This window comes from Mercenaria mercenaria, chromosome 15, assembly GCF_021730395.1.
Source record: "Mercenaria mercenaria strain notata chromosome 15, MADL_Memer_1, whole genome shotgun sequence".
Taxonomy (NCBI): Eukaryota; Metazoa; Mollusca; class Bivalvia; order Venerida; family Veneridae; genus Mercenaria; species Mercenaria mercenaria.
The window spans coordinates 21554631-21572053 of NC_069375.1; the positions used below are offsets into that span (position 1 = coordinate 21554631).

At 34.5% G+C, this 17423-nt stretch overlaps 1 protein-coding gene across 5 annotated transcripts in view; it reads left to right on the forward strand.

Annotated features, from left to right (window-relative positions):
- The first annotated feature begins 3935 nt into the window (after positions 1-3935).
- The window catches only part of LOC123546670 (sulfhydryl oxidase 2-like), a 39781-nt gene continuing 26293 nt past the window's right edge, over positions 3936-17423 (forward strand). For all 5 annotated transcript variants that reach the window (XR_008367379.1, XM_053524752.1, XM_053524753.1 and 2 more), the window contains exons 1-4: positions 3936-4221; positions 11694-11794; positions 16204-16352; positions 16872-16962. Coding sequence is in view for 4 of the 5 variants with exons in the window: in XM_053524752.1 (XP_053380727.1) it covers positions 3969-4221; positions 11694-11794; positions 16204-16352; positions 16872-16962 (594 nt within the window). In the remaining variant the exon portion in view is untranslated. The remainder of the gene's footprint in view (positions 4222-11693; positions 11795-16203; positions 16353-16871; positions 16963-17423) is intronic.

The following is a 17423-nucleotide window of genomic DNA, read 5'->3' on the forward strand; positions in this document are numbered from 1 at the left end:
ATTATAAGGCAAATCAGACTAAAACGTCTAGCAGAGTCAGAGTTATAAGGCCTTGATCAATAAATAAAAATGATTCCCACGTTTGCACTTTCATTTCTGCATCAATCCAAATGATATTTATGAAGAATTAAAATCTGGTGCAAGTGTGATGGTAAGATCTGTTAAGAAATAGGGCTGTATCATAACCATTTATGCTTGTAATGTTTGAAAGAATATTCTCTTCAAATGGTGACATTGACCTAATGATTCCAATAGCCCCTTCATCCCAATGGTCTCAAATGCATTTCACAGATAAGAAACATGTATTTTATAAAATTTCACCTAAAAGTCTGTTACTTTTAATTAACAAGAAAAAAACACAAGAAAAACAACATGTCATCTCCATGTGATGAACATTTAATATATAAATACAAATGCCATTTCAAATTTAAATAATAAATCCAGTGCTACATCATGAAATGCTACAATTTTTTTTTCATTTTTAATTGGAATTGACACCACTATGATAATGCACAACCTTTCTCCTGTCACTTAAAATGAAAATTAATGTGGGCAACAACCATCCAATATACCCTAATTAAACCTTCAAATATTTAATCAACCACATGGTAGGTGTTAGAAATACATGAACTAGAACATAGATATAGACACTACATTTATTATTTCAGAAATATGTTATATATATACTGACTCGCATTTTCTCTAAAGGGCAATAAATCAATTATTTTGTTAACAGGAATTTAGATGGAGTTTCACAGGCTTAATACAACATTTTAAAATTTTGACTCAACGACTCCACTCCAAATTTGACTCCACTCCACGACTCCACTCCAATTTTGACTTCACTCCACGACTCCACTCCATGTTTTGTAGTATGCCGATGGGATGCGGCGCAGAATTAATGGAAAAAACGCATAAACAGGTTATGTAGATTATGCTGATTGAGGGTTTAAGTAGCATGCGTGTACTTTGTTGCATTCGATTTTGTAGAATGTCATTAAAACAGGAAGTATGACAACGCTGTTGTTCTGAAGATCACTGTTTAGTGTATTCGTAGTTGTTACTGACAATTTGCTTGCCGGTGGCCTGCATATATCATTTCAATTTTACTAGCTGAGGAATTTTTGCCTGTCATTACCATACATATGTATGAGTATAACAGCTCATCACTTGTCAATTTTTTATCCCTAGTCCAGTCTTTTCCTGTCCCGCTGTTCAAGAGGATATATCCAGAGGTCATTTTAATTTTGTAAGATTTAGAAATTTGCTGAAGATTTTACTGTCATATTTACTATGAATTCATCTGCAAACAGCATGACTTTACTTGAGTTGAAGCTGTGAGCTCGTAAATGTAGTACAGAAAGGGACAAGGGACAAGGGCATAACCTTGAGGTACCCCATACAGGGCAGTCATCTATTGCAACTTTTCGAGTAAGGTCATTTAAGAATGACTGGCTTATTCCATCATATGGTACCAAAGAAATGGTTGTCGACTGGTCAGGTTTGTATGTTAATTGTGAGAGATCTCGCCGAATGATCAACTGTAATATTAAGGTCAGTTTCATTGTCACTTCTAACGAGTTGACAGTTGCACGGCTTAATTTGTTGAGATTGCAAGTCATTCTGTTATTTTTTAATGCATGTAGTCATGTTAGTATTAACATATTGCGCCATATTGGAAACAAAAATATGCCCCGTGAGTTTGGAAGCTAGTTCTGCAAGTAAGTGGGGTTGGTCTAGATATATGCCTTACTACCTTTGGACTAAGTGCCTGTATCATTTTAACCAGAGGTTAATACTTGACTGCCTGACTTGATTTAGTAACAGTTGCCCGAAGAATTGTTTAATGGCCTTAGGACCGTAGGTCTGAATGCGTGTTATATTTCCCAGTATATGATAAACAGAAACGTCTGATATTCATTATGACAGCAATTGTAAGTTTATGTAGTCACGTTGTCCCTAACTTCACGTTAGAAAGTTCAGCGGGCCGCTATGACAAATTATTATATACCTTACTAGAAATAATAACAAAAAAGCCGTTAAAACGATTATTTTCAGATCAATTCTCAAATAATGATGGCATTGTTGATGGAAAAAGCGATGTTGTCTAAGAATTGTGGAAATTATGTAAAATGAAAACAACAACATAAATATCAAGCGAATGTATATAACAAAAAAGGCCAATATCTTTCTTCATTGGTATCTGAAACTGTTGCACAAACATATCCGTATACAATCTTAGAAATACAGGTGATTCTAGAAACCTGCCTTGTCACACTCAATTCTTTGCTAACTCCTTTCTGCTATCAACTGTCAGTGACTGGGACCAGCTGATACAGAACACAGAAATTTTCCATCTTTAAGCATCTTCAAAAACGGCTTAATTCTGATGTACTGAAAGTCCCATGTCAATATTATGCAGGTGAACATAAATTCCAAATTCTTCATGGCAGACCTAAGACACACTGTAGCTCTCTTAATGAACATCTATTTTCAAAAAATATTCTAAACAGTCCATTATGTGTATATGGTGAGGTAGAAAATACATATCATTTCTTTTTCAGTTGCCCCAGTTATAAAAGAGAGTGCCCAGATCTTCTAAATAATATGTGGTCAATAACCACTGTTATTCTAAATACACTGTTACATGGTGATTCCTCCATTACAAGTACACTAAATAGTTCAGTATTTCTACATGTACATAGATATATACAGAAGACAAACAGAGTTGATATGTAGGTTTTCATTTTTAGAACACTTAGAGCTGTGATAATAGCTTTGTAACCCAGTTTCTTTGCTATATTAACCCTTCTACATAGCTTTAATGAAAGTCCTAAAACTCCATGTGTCTAATATGTGGCATTCCTGACCTATTAACCTCATTTCGTCTATTTCGCTTCTTTCTTTCCTGACCTATCTTCTTAGGTATCGTTACATAATAAAGTTTTTACAGTTTAGATTTAAGTTTATATAAACAGTTCATTTTTTTATATCCAGAAATAAAGTCTTTTTTCAACCTGTTTTGAAATTACAGCTGCCTACACTGTTTCTGCTGTTATATGAGTGAGTCTTGGAAACTAGTGTAAAATTTCCATGTAGATATGATGGACATTTATTATAAAAGGTTTCATGAACATGTTTAAGCCTCAACTGCTTTACTCTTTTATCGACATTTAGCCAACCAAGATTGCAAAAATCTGACACTTTTAAAGAAGTTCTACAATCATAACCATATGTAGCAGTGTATATAATGTATATAATTAGTCTGTGATATCGGTTGTCCGATTAGCTCAGTTGGTAGAGCATCTGACTTGCAAGCAGAAGGTCACAGGTTCGAGTCCTGTATTCGGCTGCATATTTTACCGCTCCTATTACATTGGTGCCGTGAGTGTGGTGACTAGCCTTGAAATCCTAGAGCTAGGGTGAAGCAATGGCTGGGTTAGTCAAAAGAATCTGAGTTGAAAAAAAGGGGGGAGGAATGTAGCAGTGTACGTGTTTATAATGTATATAATTAGTCTGTGATATCGGTTGTCCGATTATCTCAGTTGGTAGAGCATCTGACTTGCAAGAAGAAGGTCACAGGTTCGAGTCCTGTATCGGGCTGCACATTTTACCGCTCCTATTACACATATATAAATTGTGACTACTTTGTTTTGTGTAACTTGTAGTCTGTTACGCAGGAGTTTAGAAATACCACTATACCAAGAGTATGATGCATATTCAAAATGGCATTGCAATAAAGAATTACATAACAATTTTCTCAAATTCATATTCAAACAATGGTTTTGTCTGTACAGTTAATAATAGAATAAAAAATTTTGGTTATATAAATTGTTTGTGTATTCCAAAAATAACGATAACTTTATTTATATATATGTTATGGTTGTTTTGGGCTAATTGGGGTAAATAGATCAGCTCTTCAATTGGAGGTTGTATTCGTAAACAACAGGAAAAATGAAACGTGGAAAATGAAGTGGATACCGGCTAATTATTCCATTGTTTTTGTTCATTTGTTGTGTTTCTTTGGTTGCGTTGATTGTAAAGTGAAAGCAGAAGGTCTGTATAAACCGTCAGGTTCGGTTTTTATATTGGATCAACAAAATTTTCGACAGAATGTCATAAAATCTGAAAGTGCTTGGATTGTCGAGTTTTACAACAGCTGGTGTGGGCATTGCATCAAATTTGCTCCTGCTTGGAAGGAATTTGGATTGAAACATGAAGGTTAGTGTCAATTAAGTTTAGATTATTGAATATAAACTAGTTTTTAGGGCAAAAAATTGTGTTTTGTCTTTGTAACTGTTCATAAATTCGGATAGTACTTGTATCCAGATATATTTGAAGTGGTAGGCCTAGACAAACTTAATTCTGTGTTCTGTACAAAATTTACAGTGTTTACAGTGATGTCACACACCCAGACCCAAATTAAACTGCAAGTTTTACCTTGTATAGAAGAATAGTCTGATAATTGACATGAAACAAAAAGGAAAGTGGGGTCATATAAGGTATTTTCCTGTTCAATGTTGTTTTTTTTTTTAAGTTTTGGGGGAATGGTGGCAGGGGAATGTGTCACCTTATGTACCAGACACTTTATGTACCAGCACTTTATGTACCACTTTGGACACCTTATGTACCACATATATGGTATATAGTGGATAATCATTTTTGTATTGATTTGATTAAAATGTTATATTTTTTGTTACTTGAAATGTTTTTTACTAAATTTAAAAGTTAATTTTCATTATTAATCAGGTAAAATTTAACACTCTCATAGAAAACAACATTCTATGGACTTTAGCTCAGGCCCTTCCCCAGCCGCATAAGGCGCCGCGCTACCGCGGCGCTTAAAACACGAAATATAGCTTCCCGCTGCGCTTAAATATCCCGCGCGGTGCCTCAATTATTAGCGCAGCGTCTTAAATCAGTAAGCGATTTCATCCCCGTGAGATACCTCAGGTAAGGTTTATGAATACACAGAGTAGCTAGCTGTTTATCGTGTACTGATAAGGGTTTAAATACGACACGTGTTGATGAAAGTCTGTGTTTTCACAGTTTGCGGTTAATTGGAACAGGAGTGATTGGAATGTAATTAGTTCAGGATTATAATTAGTCTATGCAAAGAAATGGGATAACAGTTGGTGACGGCATGCATGGGTAAGTAAATTGTTATCGAGTAATAATTAGCTGAGAAAGGCAACTGTATTAAAATGACCAGTGATTCTTTGACTGTTTGAAGTTTGAAATCATTTTTCCGGATGAACTGAAGCAAACTTTTTCGAGGATGTTTTAATTACTATTGTTTAATGTGCTATTAATTTCTAAATATTAAACTTTATCTACTATGATATTTTTGTTTCACTTTGCTTTTGTATTAAACATGAAAAGACCAGATGATACAAGTTTCAGTGGAATAACAAAATTTAGGGCAGGTTACCAAACCATCGTTCCTGGGAAAGACCATGCAGGGACAAAAATTGAATGACTTTAATTTCAGTGGTGCAGTAAAGGAATGGCACAGTGCCAAAGACAGACACATATATGAAAAAAAAGTGTGTTGTTAGTGTTAGTACAAAAGAAGTGGAAGGACATGTGTGTTCTTCGAAAATACTTATAAAAGAAGTGGACATCTGTGTAGTGTATATGATATATTGATGGTTATAATATATGATTATGTGAAAATGTAGAAGTAATGAAATACATGTTGTTGTGTTTTTTTGCATATGGTATACTTAAAAAAGCACCATTTGGGTTTGATTTGAAAAAAAAAAATCGAACACGGGAGGGGAAACCCCTCCCGCACCCACCCCTTATCCCGCAACGCAAACTTTACCCCAGCGCCTTAAAAAAATTCTGGGGAAGGGCCTGTAGCTGATTAAATCAATGTTGTTTTCACAAGTAATTATCACATATTCACAGTGCTACACAATGATATACAATTACTATATAATATATAGGTGGTACACTAAGTGTCAAAGTGGTACATAAAGTGTCTGGTACATAAAGTGACTGGTACATAAGGTGTCGCACCCGTGGCAGGGCCCATATGTAGGGGAAACTTGTGCCATAACCACTAAAATAGGGGTGAAATTGCTTCATGGTAAAAGCAATATTTTTCATAAATTGCACTAAAAAAGAAAATGATTTAAATTTTAAAAGCACATTGTCTCATGTTTTAAATGGTACAGTTTACATTATCATGTACATCTAGAAAGGGTTTTGTTGGTTGGGATATGTAAAAAAAAAGTTTATATTTTTGTTTGTTTTTTTTAGGTGATTTTTTTTCAGAAATAGGGGAAAACAACATACTTTTGGGACAGGGGAATGGGACTGAATTTCGGCCCCAAAAACGGCCAAAAAAATCACTGCTGTTACAGTTGTTTTCTAAAAGATTCAAACAGAATTGATCTGCTTTGATATGGCATTGCAGCAATTGCTTCTCTTACAGGCATCATGCTCATTCTTTTACTGACACACAGGGCCGGATCCAGAAATTTTTGACTGGGGGGGCACCAGTCTTGAACGAAGACATCAACGTCGAGGCGCAAGGTATTCGAGGGGGCGCCTTTGCCCATGTTAGGTAGGGATACAGGGGTCAGGTGCGGATCAGATTGACTCCCCCTGTAATTTTTTTAAGTACATGCATACAATGGTGGCCTCTGGTGCATTTTAGGTCTAAATTTTAAGGTATTGGATGAGTATGATACTCCTGTCTTGATTGGGGGGTCAGGGGGATCTCCCCCTGGAAATTTTGAACTACAGGTATGAAATGGTGGCCTCTGGTGCATTTCTGGGTCTAAATTTTGAGGGGCATCTTTGATGAGTACAAGTCACTTTTCGGCCAACTGGGGGGGGGGGGGGCGGGCATGTGCCCCCTCGGCCGGGCCCTGGATCCGGGCCTGGACACAAGCTCCTTACTCAGTTTTCTCCAAAAATGTCTATAAAACCGCATACAATTCCTGGTTGCCCTGATATCCTACCTAATGTTCAGTGCTATCAGGTGATGTACTTAAATTGATACTGTTTCCAGCTGTTTCAGCCTAGACTTTATGCTGGGGAGATAAATATGACATCTGTCATGCCTTTGACTGGATCCAATCCATGTGTGAACTTTGTTCGACTGTCCATGCTAAACCAGAAATGTTTACCTTGGAATTCAAGATTCTGAGCTTTGTTGATATTGCCTGCTTCATTTGGGGTTTAAACTTAGCATTGTTAAAAGTTAAGCTTTCGCTGAACTGTTTTTGTAAATATATATCAAGCAGTGATTTTTTTGCTATTTTTTACCACCGAATACAGGCTGTTTTATGGTCCTTTTTTGGACTCGAAATATTCCAAACACGTCAAAACATTGTATACTCATGTCACCTTTTTGCATTTTTAAGACAATTTTATCAGTTGACATACTGTTCTGAATTCTAGATTACATGCTGATTGTTTAAGATATAAGTGTCGTTTGATATTTACACTTGAGTTTAATTCAGTAGTATTATTGTAAGAATCTTTCACTGGTTGAAGGTGCGGATGGAAATATCTGGCTTGAGGGTAGTAACAAGGCTCTGTCGAGTTATCACAAAATAGTTACCTGTGAGCCAGATATTTTCATCCATATTTTCAACTAGTGATAGATTCTTTTTCTTGCATGCTGTAATAAGTGTATTTTTTAATTAATAGATGAAATGAAGTAAAACAAATGTTTTTCCTTTTGAGCGCTATTTTATTATAGTAAGTACCGGTAGCATATAAATTTACGCATTCATTCTTAAATTGCAGCACATCTTACACCATGGGTTTTAAGACAAGTTTTTCTAGCACCAGCAAAAACACGAGAAAATTCTGTCTTGCATGCAAGAAAATAATAATAGTTGAGGAAATAAAAACCATCTCAGATATTTCCCAATAAATGGTATAAAAATGCTCATTGATATATTGATACAAACAAAAAGCTTAAATATAAAATGAAAATGACATGTTCTTTTTAAAAGTGTGCTCTATTCTGATTAACTTTGATAACAAAAGCTTAACAAAAACAATTGATTATTCATTAAGAGTCACTCATTGTTACAAAAGACCAAAGATTATTTGAATATCTGGATATATCTACATTGTATTGATAAATGCAGTATATTGATCATTTACATGTATGCTTGAAGAAAAATACTGTGAAATTGTTAATGTTAACATTTAGTGAGTTGTTGCAAAGTACACACAAGCTATGTAATTGTTTAATATTTTGTCAAATACATTAAATTTGGTACATTTGTATTATTACCCCTCCCCCCATAACATGGAGCTATTTAAAAAGTAGAACATTTCTTTTGATTTAGATATGATTTCCAGTCTTACATTTGCATTAAATAGATATTGGGATATTTCAACAGTCTGAAGACAAATTTTGTCTAGGCTTTCAAATTAATAATTTTGCAATCTATCTTTGTAGCACATCCAAGATAAGCAAAGGGAGGTTATAATAGTTATGATACAAAGTTGCATTTCAAATAAATTTTGGCTAAATGTGTAATTGTTGAGGCAAATCTTTGACAAATAGAATAAATAATTTTTATATTCATATTGTCCCTTAGGCAATATTTGTTTACCGGTATCAACTTTTTGCTTCTGCTAAAATAGCTCTATCATGGTTGGGTAACCAGTTTTTAAAAAAAAACAAAACAATAAGATAGGAAAATCAAATTAAAAAAAATCACACTGGATAACCTGCTATCTGGATGCCCAATGAACAGATACCCAAGATTGAAAAATAACCATAGCAGCAATAACAGATTCCGAAAGTCATATTTTGTCATCCATACCTGTTTAACAGCTAATACTTCATTCAGAAAGCATGCAGAACCACAGCTAATACTTCGTTCAGAAAGCATGCAGAACCACAGCTAATACTTCGTTCAGAAAGCATGCAAAACCACAGCTAATACTTCGTTCAGAAAGCATGCAGAACCACAGCTAATACTTCGATCAGAAAGAATGCAGAACCACAGCTAATACTTCGTTCAGAAAGCATGCAGAACCACAGCTAATACTTCGATCAGAAAGAATGCAGAACCACAGCTAATACTTCGATCAGAAAGAATGCAGAACCACAGCTAATACTTCGATCAGAAAGAATGCAGAACCACAGCTAATACTTCGTTCAGAAAGAATGCAGAACCACAGCTAATACTTCGTTCAGAAAGCATGCAGAACCACAGCTAATACTTCGTTCAGAAAGAATGCAGAACCACAGCTAATACTTCGTTCAGAAAGCATGCAGAACCACAGCTAATACTTCGTTCAGAAAGCATGCAGAACCACAGCTAATACTTCGTTCAGAAAGAATGCAGAACCACAGCTAATACTTCGTTCAGAAGCATGCAGAACCACAGCTAATACTTCGTTCAGAAAGAATGCAGAACCACAGCTAATACTTCGTACAGAAAGCATGCAAAACCACAGCTAATACTTCGTTCAGAAAGAATGCATACTTCGTTCAGAAAGCATGCAGAACCACAGCTAATACTTCGTTCAGAAAGAATGCAGAACCACAGCTAATACTTCGTTCAGAAAGAATGCAGAACCACAGCTAATACTTTGTTCAGAAAGAATGCAGAACCACAGCTAATACTTCGTTCAGAAAGCATGCAGAACCACAGCTAATACTTCGTTCAGAAAGAATGCAGAACCACAGCTAATACTTTGTTCAGAAAGAATGCAGAACCTGAAATTTCACACAGATGCACTGAAAAGACACATCTGTTTGTACAACAAACAATTAATATTTTCATGAATTCTTCGTAAAGACATTTTTGTCTGATTTTTTCAGACTGAAGATATTAGACAGTTTCTAAAAGCATAATGATCACCTTTAGATCAGAAGTTGTAAATGAAAGTCATGCTCATTTTTAAAACAAAACGTCAAGTTGATTTGCAATGATTGGTTTAGTATTCAGTAGAAATAAATGAAAAGATAACCAATTTTCCCATTTACATTGGGGTTATTTTTACATCTGGGTTATTTGTTTATAGGGCATCATGATAGCCCATTATCCAGTCTGAAAATTCTTGCAGTGGAAATCTAACTATGTAGCACTTAGTGAGCACAACTAAGCGTAAAAGATGATAGATCTGTTGTTAAAATTTTGAACAAATCCATTACTTTATCAAAATCTTATTAACCACCCTTTAAAACACAGAAAATTGAAACTTATGCAAATTAGGTACAAACTTGATCATTCTTTATTGCAAATAACCCATTTACTACTTAATTTCCAATTTATTGTTTCAATGATTTTGTTGATATACAAAATGTAAATACTAAGAATATCATATGCAAATATTTGAAATGTTGTGAAACCCTTTTGGCTAATACGTGTACAAAATGTAATAATTATTTATACAATGTATATGTATATATTACCACTAAATTATGTGATACATGTATGGTGTTAATGTGTTCGTATAGTTGTACTTTTTGATATAGGCCTAACCAGTCCAATTTTTGACAATTCTCCTCAAACGCAACTACACCCTTTGTTGAATGGTATACATGTATAGAGGTCAAACACCCACTGACACCTACTGTTTTAAACTGACAATTAAAATGTAATGCATTCAGTCAGATACTTGTAAAATATTCCAAATATGACAGAAAACATTGTATTGCTTGATTTTGACAAAAATTTTATTATTGTAAACATTACCTTTTATCCAATCATCTTATGGGTTTCTATACATTTTTTCTCCAACCAATCCATAACAACTTTAGACTTAATTAAAGATATACAGTTTACAGATTGATGGATCTTCATCAAACTTGTTTGGAAACATCATTTTAAGGTCTTACGCCATTTTTTTTTCAAATGGGGGCACTGGGTCCCTTTTAGGGGCCACAAGAGCTAAAATAGAAATACCTTTATATGACCTCTTCTGATGAACCACTGGATGGATCATCAAACTTAGTCTGTAGCATCATTGTAGGTCCCCTTTTAATTTTATTTAAATGGGGATGCTTGGCCCCTTTGAGGGGCCACTAGTGCTAAAAATAAAAATACCTATAAATAACATCTCATGAATGGTTTGATGGATCTTCATCAAACTTGGTTTGTAGCATTGCAGCATCATTGTAAGGCTGTCTCCCAAATATGTTTAGTGGTGTTGTTTGACCCTTTTAGGGGCTGCCAGAGTTAAAAATAGAAAGAAGATTTTAAATTACTTATTCTGATGAACTGTTGACTGGATCTTCATAAGACTTGGCCTGCAGCATCATTGTAAGATCCTCTACAAAATTTGTTCAAATGGATTCACTTGGCCTCTTTAGGGGCTGCTAGAGCTTACAATAGAAAAAAACCCCTTTAAATGACATCTTTTCAGGAACTGCTAGATGAATCTTTTTCAAACTTAGTCTGTAGTATCATTGTAATCATTCTTCATGGTCCTTTTTAGGGGACAAAAGAGCTAAACTTAGAAAAAAAAATAAACAACTTCTAACTTTGTTCTAACGGTTTGAGGCGTCACAGCAAAATATAGAAAAAAAAACTTTAAAAACTTTTTTTTATGAACTGCTTAAAGGACTTTCCCCAAACCTAATTAGAAGAAAGGTCAGATGGTTAAGGTCAGGTGAGTGACTTAGGCTCAGTTGGGCCTCTTGTATGTAATTGATACACATGTATTTGATTTTTACATAAAAAAATGTACTATACTTTCAGACTGGTGGCCAGTCTTTAGAGTAGGAGCTGTAGACTGTGCAAATGACAATAATACCGAGTTATGTAGGAGCTATGACATTACGGGATTCCCAGCTTTCAAGGTAAGCAAACGACATTAATACCGACTTATGTAGGAGCTATGGCATCAAGGGATTCCCAGCTTTCAAAGGAAGCAAATGACATTAATACCAAGTTATGTAGGAGCTATGACATTTTAAGATTCCTTGGACCCAGCTTTCAAGGGAAGCAAATGACATTAATACCAAGTTATGTAGGAGCTATGACATTTTAAGATTCCTTGGACTCAGCTTTCAAGGGAAGCAAATGACATTAATACCAAGTTATGTAGGAGCTATGACATTTTAAGATTCCTTGGACCCAGCTTTCAAGGGAAGCAAATGACATTAGTACCCAGTTATGTAGGAGCTATGACATCACAGGATCAAGGGATTCCTGGCTTTTAAGGTAAACAATAGAGTAGACCCTTTTCCCAATCCTTGGTTACATGCAGAGTTATGTGCAGTCCAAAAGGAAGTGGATGCTGCTTTGTGGAAACATTGATATATGATATATATAAAAAATCTGATAAAATTGAACTTTATTCTGAATTTGCTGTTTTAATATGCTTCTCCTGGTAAAGTGTGCAATGTATAATTGTTTTCAGGCATATTGGAAATATTTAACAAATCATTTGTAGCGCTAAAATATTGATTATAGTTGCTGATGAGTACAAAACATTCATGAATTAATTTATTTTAATCTGCAAGAACCAGCGAGAATCACTGAAATGCAAGAATGCCCCTTAAATATTAAAGTTTCACAAATTTCCTGTGTCTGTGTCGGTCTGTTCCTTACGGAAAACTTCATTACTAATTCATGGCAGGTAAAAACAAAGAAGCCTACCAGTAAAACTCCCACTTAGTTGCAAATACAGTATAATGAGATGTATTTTGATACAATGAATAAAAAGACAGCCAACACTGAGTTATGTAAATTGATAGTATACACAATGACTTGATTAATTATCTTTTTGTTTTTGAATATAATAAGCATGTGAGACAGTCCAGCTTGATTGACTCAGTCTCCAAATGTATGCCTATTTTGAAAGACCTTTCATAATAAACAATTTTAACTATAAAGTAAAACAAAAAAAGATTCACATAGTCTGGGGAATGTGTTAGTTGAAGAAACTCCTTTATACATGTATAAAACATGCCAAAATGCTGTTAAAAAGTATTGTTAAGCTGTATATAAAAGTACATAGAGAAAAATAGACGTAGAATAGCTAACTATTATAGTTTTAGATTTTTGTACAAAACTTAACCCCATACCTGAAAACATTTGGATGGGAGGGAAACACTGTAGCACACATTTACATTGTTGTAAATTAAAATCATGCCACTCACCAAAATAGCTGCAAGATCAGACATTATTAATTTTACAATACTAGTATAAAGTTCTTTCAATAGAGTCGTAGAAAATATACTGGGCGTACCTTAAACTAAAGATTTTTATATGACAGTGTATCGTCAGATAAATGCTTACTGTCAGTAACCTGGATTATTTTGTTAGTACTTTATTGTCAGTGAAAAATACCTGAAATAAAATGTCTTTAACATTTTTATACGCCGTTTGAAAAACGGGACGTATTATGGGAACGCCCCTGGCGGGCGGGCGGGCGTTCGGGCGGGCGGCATCCACAGACCTTGTCTGGAGCATATCTTCTACATGCATGGAGGGATTTTGATGAAACTTGGCACAGTTGTTCACCATCATGAGACGGAGTGTCATGCGCAAGAACCAGGTCCCTAGGTCTAAGGTCAAGGTCACACTTAGAGGTCAAAGGTCAAATTCAAGTATGACTTTGTCCGGAGCATATCTTCTTCATGCATAGAGGGATTTTGATGAAAGTTGGCACAATTGTTCATCATCATGAGACGGAGTGTCATGCGCAAGAACCAGGTCCCTAGGTCTAAGGTCAAGGTCACACTTAGAGGTCAAAGGATACAAGAATGAAAACTTTGTCCGGAGCATTTCTTCTTCATGCATGGAGGGATTTTGATATAACTTGGCACAAATGTTCACCACCACAAGACGGATGTCATGCACAAGAACCAGGTCCCTAGGTCTAAGGTCAAGGTCACACTTAGAGGCCAAAGGTCAGATACAAGAATGACTGTCCGAAGCAATTCTTCTTCATGCATAGAGGGATTTTGATGTAACTTGGCACAATTATACACCATCATGAGACGAAGTGTCATGCGCAGTTCCCTTCTTTAGAATTACTTCCCTTTGTTGTTACTATAAATAGCTTATATTGTAACTTTTTCATTACTAGACGTAGGGAAAAATCGAGACACTTTTCTGTAGTACAACATGCATGTTACATCCAATTTTGAGGTGTATTTTGACCAATCTCTACCTGGTAAGGATTTTTATGTGGACTTAAATTTTTTTTTTTTTTTAAAGATTAACTTCCCTTAGTTGTTACTATAAATAACTTATATTGTAACCTTTTTATAATTGACCGTAGGGAAAAACCAAAACCACTTTTCTGTTTTCTGTGGTACAACATAGTTGTTACTTTCTAATTTTAGGTGTATTTTAAGGTATCTCTACCTGGTAAGGAGTGTTTTTGTGGACTTAGAAAAACAAAAGAATTACAATGATTACTAAACAACCACAAAATTAAAATTACATCTGCAAATACAGGTGCTAGAGTAAAGAAATTTGCTGTGACGGGCATATATTGTGACATTCTGGCACTCTTGTTACCAGAATGATATATATTCAGAATTATGGCAGTATTTTACTAGAAAATTTATAAAAATCATAGTAACATCGGCTGAAGTGTCATGATTGCAGGGGAAGTAACCCATTGTCATAGCTGAATAAAATAGCCATTTTGACTGAAGAGCAGGTTATTATTCCCAGCATTTGCATTTATTTAATAGTCATTTACAAGTAATGTTTTTAAAATTGACTTTAAATTGAATTCTATTTTCAGACAACACATATACTGACTGACTTAATATGAAAAACTCAAGATACTTGCCCAGATATCATAGATATTTAACCAAAATAATAGCTTTTTGTTTGTGTTTTTTCAGCAGTATTTTAGTTATGTAACAGCGGGAAGTTAACCTAACCAGCGTTCCTGGATTCTGTACCAGTAAAACTAAAACGTTTTTAAAAATTTGGCGTTAACTTTCTAATAACCAGCATTTACAGATATTAATTTTATAGCAATTTAAAAGACTATAATTTTAACTATTTTAGCATGAGACATATTGGAATTGTTTGACTTTCTGGTGAAATCTAGAACAAAACCTAAAGTGTGGGTTACATTAAGAATAGTGTCTACAGATCTTGAATAATTATTGTTATTGTATAAAAGTTATTGAAAATGTAAAGAGCCTCTGTTGCATATACGTACCAGTGTAATGGTCAGATTTTCCCCCAGTCAGTTTTTTCCCTGGGGAAAAACCCAACCGGTTGATTTCTTCCCCAGAGAAAAAAATGACTGGGGGGAAAAACTGGGCTGTTACACTGATAGTACTCTAGGTTATAACCCTAGTAGAATTAACATAAATTCAGTGTCCTTTCTAAATGATGTGTAAGGACCTGTGGAATAATGACTTTTCTGTAGAGATGATAATATACTTTGGTAAACAACAATCTCTTGCTTCATTATCATTACAACTTGGTTCCAACTCACCAGTCTGTGCTTCGTATGAAAATTCAGGATTTGGTGAGAAATCCTGTGAAAGCTAAATTTGCTTGTTTTGAAACTGATCTGTTGACAGTTACTATGGATTGTGTAGGAGCTATTGCATAAACAACATCCAGCTTTCAAGGTTTTTTGTGACATGAACACCAGGTTGTGCAGGAGCTATGACAAATCAGTTTATTCCGAATGAGTTCACCCGTAATTTGCTATTTTGCAAATAGTTTAAAAATTACTGAAAGTACATTTCTTGAATTAAGGGGGACAGTTAGATTGATCTGTCAATATTAACATATCAAAATTCCAACAGTATTGAATTACGCAAAAGTATAACTTTAATATTCATTTTACTACCAAAACCCCTTTTTAAAAGTCACAGAAATACACATGAAAGATGCCTTTTAGAAAATGAAAATATACAATTTATAGAAATAAGGAAGTGCAGATTTTGATTTTTTACTAGGACATGTTTAAATTTCATGCACATATTAAATGCATTTTACAATAGGGCATGACAATGCCATTATTCTGTTTTTGTTGTCATTTTCTTCCCTCATTACCTTTTTCGCTAGTTTGTAAATTCTAAAATTTATGTATTATTGTATTTTTGTGACTTTTCAAAAGGTTGGTTGTCGTAAAATGAGTGAATTTATATGATGGCATAATTTAATTTTTTTGAAAAACTAAATTTCAAAATTTTACGCTCTGGAACTGGCAAGGATAGTTACAACAGTTATGTGATTTAATTTTACTTGTTTGATGTGTATAAATTTTACATTTCAGTTGTTTCCACCAGGCTACAAGGGGATTGATACCGGGGGAACCTTTCATGACCAAGATACAGCATCCATAGAAAACAGATGTCTTGACTATGTCTCAAACACTTCGTTATTTAAACCACCAAAGTCCTGGCCACGTCTGTCTCCGATACAGTAAGCTTTGATATACAGATTCACAAACATAATAGATTATATATATACAAGTTTGTTTGTCCATTTTCTTTTTAAGGAATGATTAATGATCATTATATTTTGAATTATTTATGGTCAAATTTGGCTATAAATTATAACTGTCAACATTTTACATGATGGTTGTGTATGTAAAGTCCACATGATAAAGCTGGTAGAAAGATGAAAAAGCTTTTGACTTGAACTTGCAAATTTTAGAAATTACTCTGATTCTGCATACAAGATTTTATACTTTGAATAACTTATATAAAGGCATTAGTAATCTGAAGACATTAAAACATAAATAATATTTTAAAGAGGACTCCAGCAGTCTGCACCAGGGAACAGCTTTGATTAGAGGTAAAAACTGGCGTGCAGTTTAGTAGAAATACAGTAGAATTTCAAATTTCAGCAATTTTAGTGAGTGGTAGTAACTTCGAAATTATTGCATGAAGTTTATAATTTATAGACTAACAATTTCACATGAATTTTTCTACTCTACAGGTCTATGCAGGATATCTGGAATGAAACGAAGGATGAGCACCACCATGTAGCATTTGTGTTTGAGGAACCCACCTCGTATGTCGGTAGACAGGTACGTCTTGTACTGGTACACACATGTAAGATTATTGGCAAATTATGTACAATGGAAAATATCCTAGATGTGCCTTCATATTTCTGTCACTTACACTTCATTTCAAAATAGTGAAATTTGATATTGTTAGATAGGTGTTTGATATCACTGTCCTCAGTTATGCATTCATGACAAAGGATGTTCCGGTATAGGGTTACCATTTTATCTTTATTTTCACTGAAGTTTTGAACTTCTTCAGTTGTATTGCTGGGTAAATACTGTGAAATTATATATATTTATAGTGAATTATGATATTGTTCATGTATTTTGATATTAACCCATACCCTGCTAAATTTCTATAATGAACTTGTCCATCTTTCAATTTGGACAGTACCATTAACTGTTAAAAAGGGTGTTTACCAAAAACATACTGACTGAATGGTGAACAGTGCAGATCTTGATCAGACTGCATGAATGTGCTG